At 33.2% G+C, this 20,449-nt stretch overlaps 2 protein-coding genes across 8 annotated transcripts in view; one reads left to right on the top strand and one right to left on the bottom strand.

Moving 5' to 3' along the window:
• LOC138333533 (monocarboxylate transporter 4-like) overlaps window positions 1-2,025 on the top strand; it is a 37,840-nt gene extending 35,815 nt beyond the window's left edge. For all 3 annotated transcript variants that reach the window (XM_069281980.1, XM_069281978.1, XM_069281979.1), the window contains exons 6-8: window positions 106-276; window positions 572-697; window positions 1,713-2,025. In XM_069281980.1, coding sequence (XP_069138081.1) covers window positions 106-276; window positions 572-697; window positions 1,713-1,933 — 518 coding nt within the window. In that variant the 3' untranslated portion in view covers window positions 1,934-2,025. The remainder of the gene's footprint in view (window positions 1-105; window positions 277-571; window positions 698-1,712) is intronic.
• Window positions 2,026-6,009: 3,984 nt separating this feature from the next.
• The window catches only part of LOC138333531 (ubiquitin-associated protein 2-like), a 31,120-nt gene continuing 16,680 nt past the window's right edge, over window positions 6,010-20,449 (bottom strand). For 2 of the 5 annotated variants that reach the window (XM_069281972.1, XM_069281976.1), the window contains exons 23-26: window positions 20,348-20,415; window positions 19,544-19,597; window positions 9,687-9,863; window positions 6,010-7,377 (exon numbers count right to left, since the gene is read on the bottom strand). In XM_069281972.1, coding sequence (XP_069138073.1) covers window positions 7,264-7,377; window positions 9,687-9,863; window positions 19,544-19,597; window positions 20,348-20,415 — 413 coding nt within the window. In that variant the 3' untranslated portion in view covers window positions 6,010-7,263. The remainder of the gene's footprint in view (window positions 7,378-9,686; window positions 9,864-19,543; window positions 19,598-20,347; window positions 20,416-20,449) is intronic. The other 3 variants (XM_069281973.1, XM_069281974.1, XM_069281975.1) reach the window with 3 other exon arrangements.

The following is a 20,449-nucleotide window of genomic DNA, read 5'->3' as shown; positions in this document are numbered from 1 at the left end:
TTGTTATTAATCAAGGGGGAAATACAGAATAGGGTGTTTTTTCTGATATGAAAGTTCGACATAACCGTATATTATGATGTAGTTATTCTTTCTTGAATTATCCAGGTATATTTCTACGCCCCGTGATAGCAATGGTTGTAGATCGTATAAAGGCTTACACATTAACTGTGATGGGTCTATCCGCCTTAATATTGGGGGCGTCCACCATGGGATTGTTGTATCTGCAGAATTACGCGGCCTATATAGTATACGGTTGTATACTTGGAATGACTAACGGTAAGAAACTTCTACATTGTAACGGAAACATCAAATATCGAACATCTAATAACTTCAGATGTATTATACATGTTCACAATTAAAAGCATTTCCAATGTTCACAAAGAGAATATATTAAATATACCGTCTTGAGAAACAGAAAAAAATCATACAAAGCAACGTACGTTTTTTAAGATTGTACATAACGAAGACGTCACCGAAACGATCGATACTGTTGACCCTTTACATGTAACGTGGGGTACAATTTGGTTCAGCCTCAATTTGTTGATCGACTTCACAACTATTTTTATTTCAGGGGCCTACCTTTTGTTGAAGCCAATAGTTCTAGTTGACATAGTTGGGAAGGATTCGTATGCGTTAGGACTGGGATTTTACCGACTATTTTCTGGTACCGCTGTCATCACTGGGCCCCCTATAGCAGGTAAGACCAACAAGTTCCTTTTTATTAGCTTGCCTATTCGAAGAATAGGGAGAGCTAATGTTGTCACCCCGGCGTCGGCGTCGGCGCCGGCGTCGGCCCCGGCATCAGCGTTGGCGTCCCATTTCACGTTAAAGTTTTTGAGCAAGTTTCTGTTTCGTCAATTGTTTAAGCTTAAGTCATGATAAATGTTTATGATTTTATTTTCCTAATGTGTATGGATGCTGAACGTGATAAAACTTGAACATCAACTTCTTCTGAATAGGCGAGCTTTGCTGTTCTCCAACAGCTCATGTTGGTTTTAATGTAACTACGACGCTCAGATTGCCAAGAGGAATTGATATGATAAATTCTAAATGCCAATATATGTATGTAACAACGTTAATTCCTCCGTTTATTTTTTGGAACACCCGCCTATATGACGGTACAACGAAGTCAGATACACTCCACAAGGGATTACTGGGTTTAGTGTCTATGGCATCCAACAACCAACTCTACCAACACAAACTAACTACAATTTATATACAAACATGCACATGCAACCATACAGAGAGAATAATTAATTTAACTATTACCATATACACCTAGCCCCCCAAACCCCCCCCAAAAAAAAAATAACGATGGTAAGACGTAATCAAACGTTTTATGAGGAATGGCTTTTATAAAATAGACTTTCAGATCAAATATTCTAAGGAGTCAATTGTAAACGATACTGCTTCACGTGGGAAATTTCTTCATTTCTAAACTCGTTGACCACGTTTGTCTCATGACATATATATTTTTTTTCAGCCTGAGAGCAGTTTTCAGCACAGTAACTAAGATCTAATAACGAAAATTGTTTTTCCCATATTAGCGTTTTCATCTACTTAAATATTCTGAGGCAAATTCTGTTCTAGTTTTTCTATATCAGTTAGTTCAGCACCGCTAGTGCATATACATAAAGCAGGAACAGAAGCTGAACCAGATAACAAACGTTTTTTTATAACATGTATTATTATTGAATCCCGTTTTACTTCAGGTTGGATAATGGACATACGAGGACATTTTGACTGGCTTTGTTATTATGCATTAGCGGTGTTTACCTTTGGAGGATGTCTCCTTATCATATTCAACTTTTTCCTGAAAAGACGTCACACAGAACAAAAAGATAATGATTATATTGTAGTTTCTCAGGTGGATTTAACAGACAAACCTACAGATATAAAATCTACGACAGAAATGTCGTCACTAAAATCTTAAAACACATCGTTATGACCGTTTGGTATTGTGTACATTTGATATGGCATTTTGTTACTTGTTAATTATAATTAAAACATAGTTGTGATGTCATCTATTGTTGTTTCTGTACTTTAACCCCCGGATTATCGGACCATTACCTGTAACTGTCCTATATGTTACCTTTTACTGTCTTATATGTGACTCTAATATAAGACAGTCACTTACGCTACCTTTTACTGTCTTATAATGTCTTATAAGTAAAGGTTATTGCATGGCTTTCGAGAAATAAGAGACTTATTACTCCCGAGCGAAGCGAGGGGGTAAAAGGTCCTAAGGGAGAGTCACACAATACGGGTGAAGTCCCGAGTGAGGAGAAGGGAGAGTCACACAATACGGGTGAAGTCCCGAGTGAGGAGAAGTTGGAAGCATGCGGTAAGGGAGAGTCATACAATACGGATGAGAATGTCTCCGGGCATAATCCCATAATTATGTTAACACACAACACACAACCTGCCGGAATAATCCATTATTATAAATCCAAATGACGAAATAATCCCACACAATGAATACGAAGAGAATTTAATCCTCTATTGATGCGGAATTAAACACATCCACAGTATTTCTGTATATATCCAAGATAGAGTTGTCCTCCTTGTCATGAAATATTTCACCATTTAACACTTATATCTATAGCATTAACTTCAGTTCCTTGTTGTTTTTATACTCCACTTTTGATTTTAAATTTCCAAATCATCTACACTGTAGTTTTCCACTTATGTTTGGTGCTGTTTCAACGATATTTTAGAATTTCACCTGAATCAAATGGGCTTGATGAATGAAATTGCACATGGTATAAATAAATCCAAAATTGTCCCTAGAGAAGCTGAAATTTTAAATCCTCTGAATTCAGTGAAAGTTCTGGGAGCACCGACTGTTTTGAACTAGCCTGGAAATCACTGTTATATGCGATCATTTCAGCAAAAATATGGCTTTAATTGAGAAAGTAATATCCCTCCATCTCTGTTGGCGGACATGGTGAAAATGAATTTACAGATAGTTGTCAAACCAAAAGTATGCTTCATGTATTTTGTTCATGAATGCTATTCATCACATATAACACAGGCAAAGGCAATTCTATGTTGTCATTGTCTATATCAGATTTGTCATGGTTGAATGCACATTGGTAGAGTTACCTGAGCTCAATAACTGGCTTATATTAGAAATAAAAGTGTACTTTATTAACACAGACTTGCTATGTTTTAAAGGGACAATTCAGTCTAAGAGAACATTAAAATTTGTATATATATCAGATAAAACAAGTTCTAATGGAAATTACATCAGTCAGTTTTACTGTGATATGCCTGAAACGCCTATGGTGGTGACACGTGTGTGAAATATTCAAACTTGCTCGCTGTCCGCCATTACACACTGTGGTCGAACTTCTTGTATGCCGAACCCTGTCCCTTGCTCGTAAAGTAATGCAACTTTTGGCTAGAACTGCTCAAATCGCTCTGAGAGTAGTGTGTTTACCTTATTAGGTGAACTGTCTTGCCTAAAGATCATTTTATCACCTTTCAGTGGTTATGTAGTTTATTTGTCTAACGTGCGTGACTTTGGCTCGGGTATGGGTACAGAGTTAATATTGTACCTGCTTAATCGTATTGATCAACGATTTGATATTTCAACGATATTAATTAAAATACTTAACAATGTCGTGGAATTTGTCAATGTTTTACGTTATATGTTTCATAAGAAATGTAGAACAATACATTTACGCTATTGTTTGCTTATTGGTTATGTAAAAGAATTTGCCTGAGTGAATTGTCTCTTTAAGTTAGAGATAAGCCTCAAACTGTACAATATGTGTGAGAGAGAACAGATCTCGCCTCTGACGGGCCTCGATACAGTTCTCTCTCCCACATATTGTACAGTTTTCGGCTTATCTCCATAACAAATCGAATTAAATCTTACTAGTAATATCCATTCTATCTCGTCGTCTCTAGCGGAAAACGTTGATGTTATGTAAAACTCCAGCCATGTTTGCCAGTACACTTGTAGGTATTGTTACTATTCTATTTTGGTACATTAAAGAGTTATTGGCTCGTGTGGGCAAGTCTATTGGTTATGACCTAATTAATGCATATATTGGCAAATAGTTAAGCACAATGGCAGATAATCAATAATACAGGTTGTTTCAGAAAACATGTCCCGAATTTGAACTATTTAACAATAACAAGAGATCTCAGAGGGATCTTGGCGCCCACCAAAGAATGATCTATGTCTGTCAACAGAAAGAGGGATCTTTTCTCTGCTTTTTGAACTTTTACTACATACTATATGCGAAATTTAAGAAAGATCCTTTCAGTTCTTTCTGAGATCTATGTACAGCAGTAACAAACTTTAATAATCAGAATCCAAGATGGCGTCCTGTCGGCCATCTTGTTAACCAAGCGGTCCAAAAATGCAATATGCACAAACACACCCCTAGGAGAACCAGCAAATAAAACTTGAAACAGTTCCCTTCAGTACTTTCTGAGAAATAGCGGTAACAAACTTCAACTATCAAATTTCAAGATGGTGGTCTGGCGGCCATCTTGTTCGCCGATCGGGCCGAGAATGCAATATTCTCAACTTAACCCCTAGGGAAACCTGCACGTGAAATTTGAGACAAATCCCTTCAGTAACTTCTGAGAAATAGCGGTAACAAACTTCAACTTCCAAAATCCAATATGGTGGCCATTTGGTTCACCGATATGCCCAAAAGTAAAATATGCACAACTAGACCCCTAGGGGAAACTGCATATGAAATTTGAGACAGATCCCATCTGTACTTTATGAGAGATAGCGGTAACAAGAATTGTTAACAGACGGAAGGAATGACGGACCACGGACGAAAAGCGATGTGAATAGCCCATCTGATGATGGTGGGCTGAAAATCTACAATTGCACCAATTAATACATTATGGAAAGCAATCGATACCATCATTTGTTTGAATATAATAATTCATAGCTAGCTTTTCATAATAAAACATCATGATTTAATTAATGACATCACTGAAACAATTATATAAACTAGTTTTTACCTTGTATATTCGATCACAAAGATTTACATTATTTTGGTAAAATGAATATTTTAACGAGGAAACTGCATCAGAGGCGACTTTCGAAAAGGCAAATGCACCCAAATGTTGAACAGAAATGAGGATTTTGTTCCTTTTGCAATAAATATTAGCGGAATAAACGAGATTCCTGCAAGAGATTGACTGATGTCCACTCCAGATGACGTTACTGAAAAAACTGACGTCATTTCTGAAAACTTTTGAAATTCAGAAGATTGTTATACATAGTTATGTATGTAGCATGTGTTAAACAGCATATATGTACCAACCGACTTGTATGAATATCTGTCTGAATTTTCTATAATTTTTAGCTGGACCTTTTCGAGTTTGAGTTAATTAAGTCGGGACATGTTTTCCTTGTATAAAGACTGTAATCATCCCTTGTTTGACCAGATTTGCCTAATTGAAGCACGACATGATGCATATGAAACACTACAAATTATAACACAATATCATTGCAACACTGTAAATTATAACAATAGCATTTTATTGGACCAACTACAACTCTTGTGTGTTGAAGCATGGCAACGTTCTTTGGTGCGAGTCGGGAAGTAAAATTGTAGAATCACATGTCGGTATCCTTTTTATAATGCATCGCCCAAATATCAAGTATCAGAAATGGTAAAGTAGACAAGATTAGATGAATGCAGATATTTTAGAAGTCAAAAAATCAATATATCCGTCAAGTGTAAATCCTACTGCTTCATGTGGGAAATGTGGAGCCTGAAGTAGTGTTGTTGTAACATGGCAAGTCTTCTTTTATACGAGTAAAGGGTAAAAAAAAAAAAAAAGCCACAGTAACCTACTTCTGATTTACAATGCAGTCTCGCCAAAATGGCACCCTAATATGAAGTTCCAGTAATTATGAAGGAGATCAACTGAAGACGGCTCCTTCTTATTGTAGGTCAAAGGTCATTGTATACGTCGAGGATATGTTTGTTTCGTTTAAATAAGTATAAACAACCAGGAGACAATGAGTTCAATATTTCATTTGTTTTTTTATTATTATGAGCACAATAGGAAATGTACATTACTTAATGGCTCCAGTTAAAAAAAGGCAAAATCCTTTGAACATACTGGATGATAAAGATATATATATTTATATATTTACAATACAAAATCTTCAGAAACTCTACAATATTCTATTCACCAGGACAAAAAAAAAATCTGGAATTTCTTCGACTAATGTTCAATGAATTTGTACACATGCACATTTACTACGAATTATTCATATTAACAATAATAATAGTAATCATAATATACTCAACACAGGTAAGACCAAAGGACACAATGATCATAATAATGAAAACAAATCTTTTTTTGTGAGCACACATTTAAATAAATCAAAATTAAGGTGATTGACAAAACTAAACGTTGACGTGACCCTATGATACCTTTCCTAGATTTCTTTTGATATTTCATCTACATTCTCAATAGCCGAGTGAAGCCGATGACCCCTGTCCAAATTTCTATATATACATTTAGGTATATAAAGCTATCAAACACAATGCTTTGTATGGGTTATTTACATCTGAATAAAACATGATTTGGAAAAATATTAAATGGATAAGGAAGGAAAATAGACTCAATAATGTGGACCTACTTAAACGTGGTCCTTATATTGTTTTGGCGAGGGTCCATCAGGTTCACTGGGACATGATAATGCGTCACCTTCCGGTGATATTCCTGTTATCGCTTCGTAAGGCACCATCTTTGATTAATGTTTTCTACTTTAATTCCTTCTTTAGGAATCTACAGCAAAGGAATTTGCATTCCTGTCCTATTTTATCCGTTTCCAATAGGAAACCATTTTACTATTTTTTTGTTTTAAGGTAAGAGTGGTCTTACAGACGAACCTCTATATATATATAGTCATACATTACAAACACATACATACAACCCTATGAGAGAAGCATTAGACGATTGCCTTGTATATTGTTCTGTAGGCCGGGCTCAGGTTGATCTAACTGATACAGGTCAATCTACAAAGCTGACACAAACACACACAAATCTCAAAAGCCATGTACAACTGCAGAACAGCACTTCATTAATCGGGATTCTAGTATCAATGTTTAAAATATACCAACACTAGAAACATACACAAGAATCAAAATTTCTCCCTACAAACAAACAGAAGATTTTTGTTAACAAGGTAATCATCCTCAGTGATTGCCTCCCCTTGTAATGACAGCAGTGTGCCTGTTTCAGCATCCCGTGTAACCATCGGCTGTCTTAGTAGTTCCAGTTAGAATTTGCGTAAGCCTTAGCACCTCCAGCCTTCGCCTGAGTGCTGTTCTGTTGGCTGTGTACATGGGAGCCTCGTGATGACCCAGTCGTGGAATCCTGCTAAAGACATTAAATACAAAATTGGTTATTTAACTTAATGACCATTGTTATAACTGAAAGTGTTTCGTTTCTATTTTACTTTTTATTTAAATCTTCATTCATGGCAGGTATTTCGTTTAGATTTTATTTAAATGATTGTTTAAGTCATCAAGCCTTAATGCTGATCTCAGAAGTTTTTTCGTGATATCAATGTTCATCATCCGAACGAGACTATGTATTTCATCACTGTATCAGCACTATAATAGGACAAGAGATTTAGAATTCACCAATGTGATTTTCTTTTAACTTATTTCCCAAAACGGCGGGCTATTGTAATTGTAAAATTCATACAGTGTGCTACCAAATAAGCACCCATGTTCCTATAAGCGCCCCTCCCCCTTTTCGATGCCTTAATTTCAATTGCCCAGTCATAGATAAAGACCAAAACTACACAAAACTGTAAAGATTTGCAGTAATTTCGCCTTTTTAGCACCTTTCCATCTTTGTTTTGTTTAAATGCCCTGGGCGCTTATTGCGATGAATACGATAAATAGAATATTGAGGTACGAAAGAGAAAAATACTCTTTCATGTGAATATGAATAACAGGGATATTATACCCTCTGGATCACTGGTGCACTTGGCACAGCATCAGGTTTTACTACATTTTATGTCCCTCGTGTAGAATATCCATATTCTTTACATCTACATATGAAAGAGTTTCATAGTACTACAGGGTGTCCATTATGAAGGAATAGCTTCACAATAAAAAGCATCACAATATGGTTCACTTCAAAATAGCTGCGACAGTGAGGTTTGTTTCTTTGAAGGTAATACAAATAATGTGTTGAGCTAGCATGCTAGTTTCCTTTTTATTTAAGACCTAATCTGCAGATGAAGTCCCAGTAGATTATAATTTAATGTTGTAGTTTGGGTATGAAAAATATGTTTTGATATGAACACTGTTTACAGCCGATTGAACCAAGCTTCTAATTAATTGATTGTCTGTAACCTGACTACCACCTGGCTACAGAACCAGGCAGTAAGAGTCGTACATATTAATTTAGCATCACTTGATATGACCAGCAGTTTACTGAAGTCACAGTACGGATGCCACTAATGTCTATCATCCTGACAACTCATTTCTATATATGTAATACATATTCCTAAAGTTTGTTATGTTTTAAAGTAAAAATGACAAGTAAATTCGTGGAATTTCCATCCCCTGCTTTCAGGATATATTGTTGGTAAAATATGATTGAGGTTAGGTTTAACCTTGGTTGAAACATGCCGTGGCAATCGAACTTTACCAAGCCCTTAAGACGTTTGACCTTGTTACCAAGTTTGAAAAAAATTGGTTAAAATTTATTGTTATTGCAGGGAAATGGCAGAAAATGACCTTTTTCCCCCAATTATTATTAAATCAAAGGGCCATAACTCCGCTCAATAAGGTCCGTCGCAAGTGGCGATCGAACTTGGCTGAGCCCTAAAAGACATATAACTTTGTTACCAAGTTTGAAGAAAATCGCTTAATATTTATTACAGTTAATGTACGGAAGTGGCAGAAAATGACTTTAATTTTTTTTTTTTTTTTTTTTAAATCAAAGGGCCATTACTCCACTAATTAAGATCTGCCAAAAGTGGCGATCGAACTTGGCTAAGCCCTTAAGGCATTTAACTTTGTTACCAAGTTTTAACAATATCAGTTTTAACATTTGTTCGTTATTACACAGAAACTGCGGAAAAATGACATTTGTAGTAAATTAAAGGGCCATAACTCTCATAAATAACATCCGCTGAAAGAGTTGATAGATTCAGGCCAGGCAAGTTTGAAGAAAATCTGTTTACATTTGTTACACTTATTGCATGGAAATGGCAGAAAATTACGTTTTTAGTAATTCAAAGGGCCATAACTCCGCTAAATAAGGTCCATTGACAGTAGCGATCAAGCTTGGCCAAGCCTGTAAGGCATCTAACCTTGTCACCAAGTTTGAAGAAAATCTGTTTACATTTGTTAGTTATTTCATGGAAACAAAGTGTAAATACAGTCAGACAGACAAACCTAAATTAATATCCCCTGTTTCGGAGAAAGCGGGGAATAAAAAGTTTTCCAATTAAAAATTTAAGTTATTGAAGATATTATGCAGTGCCAAATTTACTATATAACTTGAATAACAGCATTGTGATAAGGTTAATTGAATACCGAATTTTTCCTTTCTAGTTTAATATCTGTCTTCACCCCTATACCAAAGCAAAATGTCATGTAATGCGATTAACAGGTAATACAATATGCCCCTCATATTATGACAAGACATCCAAAGTGATTTCTAACCTGCTGCATGTTGGGATGGAGCATCTGGTTGTGTGGGGGCATCATTGGTACGTTCATAAAGGGAGCAGCACCGTAGGGAGTTGTTGGGGCCCCTAGTGGTCCAGCCTGTGTACCTGTCGCTAGGGGCAGATTGAAAGGTGGCGGTGTTCCGGCGTGGAATCCTTGTTTGTCAAACGCCTGAAATGATAAGACAAGCATTGGTTATTAACCGTAGTCAATTCTACCACTTTTGGAAAACAATTTTTTATTACTTTTATCAAAAGCTCCTGATGAAAGCACATTGTTTACTGCATGGTAACATCATCTTCAAACCAGTAACCACTTTTATAAATGCTGTTACAGATCTGCACACAGATCTCTGATATTCCAGTGCTAAATGTTCTCATATTGATTTCAGTAAATGGCTTCATAAATAATGAACTTCACATGTGGCATCTAAATATAAAATTCCAATGCCATTCCTGATGCATGAAGCTAGGTGCCATCAGTAATTTCCCCACACAGAATTTGTACATTATACATGTATCATAGAGATGTGCTGGTGCATGATAAGTTCCACATAAATTATACATGACCCAGAATGATAAAATGTCAGTGAGTGATACCAGCTCCACAAACAAAATTGTTGCTTGAAAATATAGTTTAAATATCCAAAATTTCCAGGAGGTCTGATATGTGTTTACCTTACAGACCTTTGTTTAATATTTGTTTTTATTTTTATTGTTATCATTGTTTTTTCCAGTATTGAAGAGTTTTACGTGCCGCCATGTAATCGTTTCTGGGAATATATTTTTTTCCCAGTGTTGAACTCAGAAATTAAAACATAAGTAATCAGGTTGATCATCTGAAATTAGACTGTCATGTTTTTATTCATCATTGTTGCAACACTTTGTAATTTACATTGGATACCAAATGACTAGGCTAGCCATATCAATGTGGTTGTCAATTTATGAAAAACAAATGAATTTTTCCAATATCAACCCAAATCCTAAGTTAGTATAAGAAACTCTTACATATCAGTGTGAAGAAATGCATTGTTTAAAAGTATGAGCTGATCTAATTCATCATTATAGATGATACAGCTTTACCTAATACAATATATTTACAGACCAATGAACAAGAATCTATCATGGACCTTCCTAAAACAAATAACGCTAAATAATCAACTGACTCAGTGTTGGTAATAAATGTGTTGAACTCAGAAATTAAAACATAAGTAATCATTGCTTTCATTCAAATATTGACTGTCATGTTTTCTTCATCACAGATTCAACACATGCATACAGGTTTACATACCTCAAAAACAGCTGAGGTCATTGAAGGATGGATCTAATATAGGTGGTCAAGAAACTCAAGCGCTTAAATTTTCTTTACAAAATCATTTAGCATATTATCAAAGATAGATTTGCTGATTAAATTGATAAGGATATTGTCTAGGATTGTCTAAAATTGTGCCGGCCTCATAATAAGTTCTGCACTCAAGAATCATCATATTCAATAGCCATTAGAAATCATTGTATCAGCACAAGTGTTCTGTATCCTTTACCTTTATCACATGTCACAGGTGTTATAAGTTGGTTTACAGTAGCGTATATCAAAGAATTGATAGAATGCAAAATTCTACTTTATATGTAAATTAACTTTTTAGTTTATACCTATTATATACATCCAAATTCATTAAAATAAACAATTTATATGTAATGAATACCTCCGTTAGAAAATATTGAGACCCTTTATTTATATTTTTACAGACATTGACTAGCATGATATTTTGAGCTGACCTTTGAATAAGTTTAGCAATCAGGATTCATACTAAAAGCCATTAAAAACAAATCATTGTATCAGCACAAGTGTTCTGTATTGTTTACCTTTAGCATGTGACACAGGTGTTATGTATTGGATATCAGGGAATTGATAGAATGCTAAGTTTTACTTTAAATTGCCTTTTTACCAAGCACTCCAAATTCATTAAAATAAACACTAGCCTTAACTTCAACAATTTGTAGGTAATTGATACCTCTTTAAGAAAACATTGGGATTTTTTATATACATCGAAACAATTTCCTTTACGTCATATTATACAGGTCTAGTTACTTAAGCTATAGTTTAAATTTCTTTCATTATACAATTATGTTGAACTCCCAGCTATCATGTTAAAAAAGATCCCATCAGATTCTACCTGATGCATCACTGTTATGGACTACTAACAAAGAGTCACATGGTCAGTTCTGTTAGATACGTCCCGTAATGATCTTCAATTCAGTATATTTACACTGTACTATCAAAGAATGGTTTTCCTGCCTTACAGTCTCTGGATTGAGCCACTCAGAGGTATGAGTAAGTTAAACACAGCAAAGATTCAACTGTTTATATCTTACTGTCTATGCAACTTAATGATGGAAAAATTCATGCTGACCTCAGAATAAATTTCTGTAATCAATAATCAATCATACGAACGAGACATTTATTTCATCACTGTATCAGCACATTCAAATTTCAATTCTTTGATGTTTTGGTGCATCTGATCTGACAACTTGTAATAGAAAACCAAAATTATATACAAATTGTATGAAAGGTAACAACTCCACAAAGCAACGTTTGTATCATCACATGTAACAAACTGATGTTATTCTGAACTTTTTCAAATTCTAACTAATATTTATATATATACAATATAAATTAACTCTGATCACTTTCTATTAAAGTGTTGATCTCAGAAATTAAAACATAAGTAATCAAAGCAATCATAGGTAAAATTGACTGTCATGTTTTTCTTCATCATACAATCAACACATTTGTGATTTTTGCCTTGACACAATATAATTTACGTCTGTGACTTCGTCAAATACGGGAGAGGAAGGAACATGTTATATTTATGGTAAAAATAACTCTAGTATCAATGGATTAAGATCATATTTCAAATCAATGCTGACCTCAGAATAAATTTCTGTAATCAAGAATAATTCATACGAACGAGACATTTATTTCATCATTGTATCAGCACACTTCTTTTTATAAATTCCGATTCTTTGCTGGCTCTTAATATTTTGTTCCATCTGATAATATTTTGAGATATTTTAGAAAACCAATATTCCATGCAAGTATACAATGGGAAGAGAATAGTAAAAACAAAACTTTCACAAAAACTGGTTATTAGAACAGAAAGTCAAATTCTAACCAATACTGAATGTTAAGTAACTCACTTTCTACCAAAGTGTTGATCTCAGAAATTAAAACATATGTAATCATTGCAATCATAGGTAAAATTGACTGTCATGTTTTTCTTCATCATACTATCAACACATTTGTGATTTCTTACAAGAGTGCTTTGACACAATTTAATTTACATTTGTAATCTTCATAAAAATTAGGGAAAGGAAGGAACATGTTATACCTATGGTAAAATTAACTCAATGGATTAAGATCATATTTCAAATGATCAATGCTGATCTCAGAATAATTTCTGTAATCAAGAATAAATCATACGAACGAGACATTTATTTCATCATTGTATCAGCATTTTCAAATTCTGATACTTTATCACTGTCCTTAATATTTTGTTCCATCTGGTATTATTCTGGATGTTTTAGAACACCACAATTCCATACAAAGTATAAGAAGGGAAGAGACACTCCACAACAGTACCTTCACAAATATAAACTGATGCTATTTAAACAGAATGTCAAATTCTAACTAATATATAATACACAATGTAAAGCAACTCATTTTCAATTAAAGTGTTGATCTCAGAAATTAAAACATCAGTAATCATAGCAATCATAGGTAAAATTGACTGTCATGTTTTTCTTCATCATACTATCAACACATTTGTTAATTTTCTCAGAAGTGCTTCGACACAATATAATTTATGTAAATTAAGTGATCTTCATCAAAATTAGGGAGAGGAAGGAACATGTTAAATTCGTGGTAACAATAACTCTAGTATCAACGGATTAAGATTATATTTCAAATCAATGCTGACCTCAGAATAAAATTCTGTAATCAAGAATAAATCATACGAACGAGACATTTATTTCATCACTGTATCAGCACATTTATTTTTATAAATTCCGATTCTTTACTGGCTCTTGATATTTTGTTCCATCTGAAAATATTTTGGATGTTTTAGAAAACCACAATTCCATACAAAGTTTAAGAAGGGAAGAGAATAGTGCAACAAAACCTTCACGAAAACAAAGTAGTTATCAAAACAGAAAGTCACATTCTATCTAATACACAATGTAAAACAGCTCACTTTACACAAAGTGCTGATTTCAGAAATTAAAACATAAGTAATCATAGCAATCATAGGTAAAATTGACTGTCATGTTTTTCTTCATCATACAATCAACACATTTGTTTATTTTCTCAGAAGTGCTTTGACACAATAAAATTTATATCATAACCAAAATGAAACACCTATCATATCATCATTTTCAATCTATCTTTTAATTGTGTTTATAAACTACTTTAAGCTATTTAACTTAGAAATTAAAACATAAGTTATCACAGATTTTCATCCAATTATAGACCGTCATATTTTTCTTCATCATGCCTTCAACAACTTGTCTCCCACTCATCTCGCGATCGATGTAATTTGTATTTCACAACGTTGTCTCCAACACCAATGATAAAATGAAGTCAGCAATATAAGATATGCAAGAGATTTTAACTAAAAAATGTTTTGATTATTGCACTGAGTATTTGGCTGAACTCAGAAACTTGTATATTTCATATCTATTCATGTTAACGAGATTCAATTTTTCATCATCATCGATTCAGCCTCTACTCATTAAATATGACAGAAACTCAACTTTTAAAGATAAAATACAGTAACATAACATCATGGAATTTTAAAATGACAAATCACAACAACTGACCTTTCAACTTCAACCAATCAAAAGAAAATTTCACAATAGATTAAGCATGATTTATAATATATACTTAATGACAAGATAATGGTTCAGGCAAACTTTTTAATTACAACAAATTACCGACAATATCAGACATAAAATGTTCTTGATGTGCATTTTAACGAGAAAAATATTTTATTCAGTGATGATACATTTGGCTGAACTCAGAAACTTATATTTTATCATGTTGAATCATGTTAACGAGATTCAATTTTTCTTCATCATTTATTCAGCTCTCACCTTACTTGATAGTCAAATTTAACAGGAAACTTAAGGAAATTCAAAAATAACCACTGCGAACAATTCTATGGTGGTTAAATTCACTTTTTAATATTCAAGTTATGACCTAATTATATATATATAAGATTCCAAAAGAAAGTACCAGCTGAAGTAGTCTTAAAATGTCATATATGACCTATGATTTTCATTCTTGATCAATCACCATCAAAATCTAACAAAATGAATTGATATAAATGTGAACATAATACTGTACAAGGAAAGGATTCATTACTCACTAGTGCCTAGTATATCATATCTATAAATCTGCCATTTGTTTTGAACTCACAACCCAGAGGTGGTTGGTAAGTGGTAATGTTGCTATAGCTCTCCACAGACTACAGAGAATCTCAATGTCACATTTTCTATCTTAGTTTTGGAAGTGTTGATCTCAGAAATTAAAACATAGGTAATCACAGCAATCATAGATATAATTGACTGTCATGTTTTTCTTCATCACATGTTCAACACGTTTATTTAACATAGCTAGTTCATTAGTCTTGTCGCAATTGTTAAGAAAACTCAGTTAACTTACAAAACATAGATCCACATTCATTTTACCAAATGATTAGCACATTAAATAATTTTCAGCTTAAAACTCTTGATTTATTGTATATTGAAAGATATTAACAGTTTAGTTACTTGAATGCACAAGCAATACTTGGTTTTTACTTTTAATGACACACATTTAATGTGTTGAAATCAGAAATTAAAACATAAGTAATCACAGCATTCATTTAAATTTTGACTGTCATGTTTTGTTTCATCATACATTCAACACATTTCAAAACAAATATTGACAACATCAGTTGTCTTCTTCGGTAGAGAGCAAGTCTTCATTGTTATCAGACGTGCAAGTAAAATTCAATATCATGTAAGCCTTGAAAGGACAAGACAACCAAATTCAGAAAAGATTGAATTGAATAGGAACATTGGCCATAGCATGTTATTTTTGGGGAATTTATTTTTATCAATTTCAATAGTGCAGCTGGGTAATTTCAAAGACATTTGTACTTAAAACTCAGAAACATCTATTTGTAATCATGGTCAATCATGCGAACGAGACAATGTCTAATCACCATTTCAAGCACAAAACAATTCCTCAGCTGTGTTAGAATTGAGTTCGCACAATATCTTTTTGGCAGAATTCTGAGTATTCCATAAGCATTAATGAATTAATACTGTATAGGTTGGTTAGGATAATCAACAATTTCTAATCTTGGAAGTTAACAATTTCAAGTTAATAATTCAAATAATACACATACCAAATATGTATTTGTATTATATATATAAATTTTCTAATGTTCTTGATGTGCATTTTAAAGAGAAAAATATTTTGATCAGTGATGATGCATTTGGCTGAACTCAGAAACTTGTGTTATATCATATTGAATCATGTTAACGAGATTCAATTTTTCTTCATCATTAATTCAGCTCTCACCTAACTTGATAGTCAAATTTAACAGGAAACTTAAGGAAATTCCAAAATAACCATACTGCGAACAATTCTATGGTGGTTAAATTCACTTTTTAATATTCAAGTTATGACCTAAGATTCCAAAAGAAAGTACCAGCTGAAGTAGTCTTAAAATGTCAGATATGACCTATGATTTTCATTCCTGATCAATCACCATCAAAATCTAATGAAATGTATAGATATAAATGTGAACATAAAACTGGTATAAGGAAACTCACTAGTGCCTAGTATATCATATCTATAAATCTGCCATTTGTTTTGAACTCACAACCCAGAGGTTGTTGGTAAAAGGTAATGTTGCCATAGCTCTCCACAGACTAGAGAATCTCAATGTCACATTTTCTATCTTAGTTTTGGAAGTGTTGATCTCAGAAATTAAAACATAGGTAATCACAGCAATCATAGATATAATTGACTGTCATGTTTTTCTTCATCACATGTTCAACACGTTTATTTAACATAGCTAGTTCATTAGTCTTGTCGCAATTGTTAAGAAAACTTAGTAAACTTAAAAAACATAGATCCACATTCATTTCACCAAATTATTAGCACATTAAATAATTTTCAGCTTAAAACTCTTGATTTATTGTATATTGAAAGATATTAACAGTTTAGTTACTTGAATGCACAAGCAATACTTGGTTTTTACTTTTAATGACACACATTTAATGTGTTGAAATCAGAAATTAAAACATAAGTAATCACAGCATTCATTTAAATTTTGACTGTCATGTTTTGTTTCATCATACATTCAACACATTTCAAAACAAATATTGACAACATCAGTTGTCTTCTTCGGTAGAGAGCAAGTCTTCATTGTTATCAGACGTGCAAGTAAAATTCAATATCATGTAAGCCTTGTAAGGACAATACAGCCAAATTCAGAAAAGATTGATATTGAATAGGAACATTGGCCATAGCATGTTATTTTTGGGGAATTTATTTTCATCAATTTCAATAGTGCAGCTGAGTAATTTCAAAGACATTTGTACTTAAAACTCAGAAACATCTATTTGTAATCATGGTCAATCATGCGAACGAGACAATGTCTAATCACCATTTCAAGCACAAAACAATTCCTCAGCTGTGTTAGAATTGAGTTCGCACAATATCTTTTTGGCAGAATTCTGAGTATTCCATAAGCATTAATGAATTAATACTGTATAGGTTGGTTAGGATAATCAACAAGTTCTAATCTTGGAAGTTAACAATTTCAAGTTAATAGTTCAAATAATACACATACCAAATATGTATGTAATTAATGTAGAGAAGTCAAGTTTCTTCTTCTTCAAAACTTCAAAGTTATAAAAAAACATGTTGAAGGCGATAGATAATGTCCCCAAACTTTTAGAGATCAAGGCATCATAGAATTACCTCATGGAGGAATCTCACTAATATATATCACGGAAGCAGAACTCAGAAATACCACTAAAGATCATTTATAATCAATGAAAGCAAGTAAATATATCATCACTGTCCTGCATCAGTTGTCAAATAGTTGTAAACAAGTTATTGGGACTAGTGTCTAATTCATTGGAACATCAACATCTATATTCTAGGGTGTATATGTATATATTTGTCTCTATAAGAAATAAAAACAATAACGACTGACTAGTGAGCGCTTTTGCCCCATTCAAGGGAGCTCTTCAGACTGATATACTGACAAATAGATGTTTCTGTCTCTATATATATATATATATGCTATCAGGTAAAATCTGATTTCACTTGTAAAAGTGTGTGATAATCATTCTGATTGCTAAAGAGTAATACAGGAATCTTTTGACATTGGGATACAAATTTTTCGATGTCAAAATATGGACCCAAAGATAGGATAGACCAAAATCAACTCCTTTGAGATCTCTGATAAAGGTCTGGGAAATCTTTTAGTTATTCTATACAAACACTTTAGACTTTCTTTAACTGGCTATAAATTTAGCAAACAAGAGCAGACCTCAGGAATACCACTTCCAGATAATTTTGTAATCATAAAGAAGTCAATTATTTATCACTGTCCTACATCAGTTGTCAAATATTTGTAACATAAACAAAACTATAAACGAGTTCTGTGACTAGTGTCTAATTCATTGGAACATCAGCATGTATGTTCTAGGTGTGTATATGTCTCTATCAAAGGTATATAGTTCATGGAGTGTATATAGTATGTCTGTCAGGTAGGATCTGATTTAACTTGTCTGTGATTATAATCATTCAGATTGCTAAGGAGTCGCCCAGGCAAATGTTGAGAATGTTCTGACATTGGGATACCAATATCTATTTGTCAAAATATGGACACAAAGACAGAATATACTTAAATCAACTTCTTAGAGATCTCTGGTATCGGGCTCGGAAGTCTTTAAGTTATTATGTACAAACAATTTAGACTTTCTTTTGGGGGTATGAATGTAGCAAACAAGAGCAGAACTCAGAAATACCACTTAAAGATCATTTTGTAATCAATGTATAAAGTTACAATATCATCACTGTTCTGCTGCATTTAACTACATTATTTCCCCAAGTACATGTATCTAAACCAAATTGATGTTATTCAGGTTTTCTGTTTGTCAATAACATAATTAATTCCCAGTTTTACAGTGTAGGTACAAACAAAAGCATTGATGAATAGTCTTCTGTATTTGATTACAAATCTTGATTTGCAAGAGATATCTGTGAGAATCAAACAAATCAATGATCTCACATTACATTATCATTTTAAAATCAATCATAATTTTCATTTTTATTTTTATGACATTAGCTCTACAAAAGAAAACCTACCACACAGATTCTACATATTTATCACACAAAGATCTGATTTTCTGAGACAGGCAGTGAGAATTGAGGAACAGTAAGCAGTGAGTGCCAAAATAAAAACATAGGAAAGCGACAGAAATCATTATACAGCAAACAACAACCAGTCACCAAGTTAATAACGAACCAAAATGAAATAATAAAATTAACATAATAAATTTTTCTTCATTTTTTAAAGGGCAAGGGGAATTTCTCGAAACTAGATTTTACATAAAAAAAAGAGAGAGAGAATTTGAAATAAAGATAGTTCGCCCATTTAAAACGAAGGACTGAAATTGTGCAAAATGTATTTACAACAGGAGGAGATATCTAAGATCTGCTCTTTGTCTATGTCACAACGCATAATATCACACATAAAACTTGGCAAAGGATGGAAAATAACATACTTCACTACTGCTCCGATGTGGATATTTCTTTACTTTATCAGTAAGAAGTATCATCTGAAACAATGTGCATCTTTTTGAAAGCAAAGTAACAGACTGAACTTTTGTGAAGTGATAACACTAGTATGTTAGTCTTTTAACGATGGAGCATCTTTCTAGCATGTATACTTCAATCCTTACAATTCAAACGCCAATTTATTCACACAAATAAATTTGCACATATTTAAATTGCAGTAATTACACTGACTTTTCCTCGTAAGACTTCTGCCATAGAAATATCCAATTTCAGTTTTCAGACAGAATACATATACATGCAAACTTTCCGAAACAATATATGAATATTGAATCTACTAAATCCATTTCATTTGTATTCCTTGTACTTAAACAAGCCAATATCTATCAAATTGAAATATATTGAAATGAATTATTTTATTGTTTGATGTCACTTTATGGGAGATTTTCATTTTAAATCAATGTAAAATATCAAAAATAAACCATAAAGCTATGCATTGAATCTAGGAACAGCAATGCCCTCCTCATCCCCCCCACCCCATCAATTCCATTATTTCAATAAAACAATTCTTAAATGATATGTAAAAATGTAATAGAGATATGTACAAGAATATAAATATTGCATTGAAAAAATAAAGTCAAGATTAAATTTCCAGCAAAAATCGCAATCAGGCATTTTGCAAAACGGCAAATGAATGCTTGTAAAAACGGACTCACCTGATGTGGTTAATAACACACATATACAACAGAAAGAATGTGTGCCAGGAACTGAGAGTGGTAGAAAACGGTACTAACCTGGGTGTGAGACTTGCCATAGCCTGATCCAGGCATGTCAGCAGCTCCGGGTACTGATGCAACAGATCCTATATAGAAAACAGTCAACATTAAAGTGAATAG

This window comes from Argopecten irradians, chromosome 10 (assembly GCF_041381155.1).
Source record: "Argopecten irradians isolate NY chromosome 10, Ai_NY, whole genome shotgun sequence".
NCBI classification, from domain to species: Eukaryota; Metazoa; Mollusca; class Bivalvia; order Pectinida; family Pectinidae; genus Argopecten; species Argopecten irradians.
Note: the sequence above shows the minus strand (reverse complement) of the source record. Positions and strands in the feature narration are given on the sequence as shown.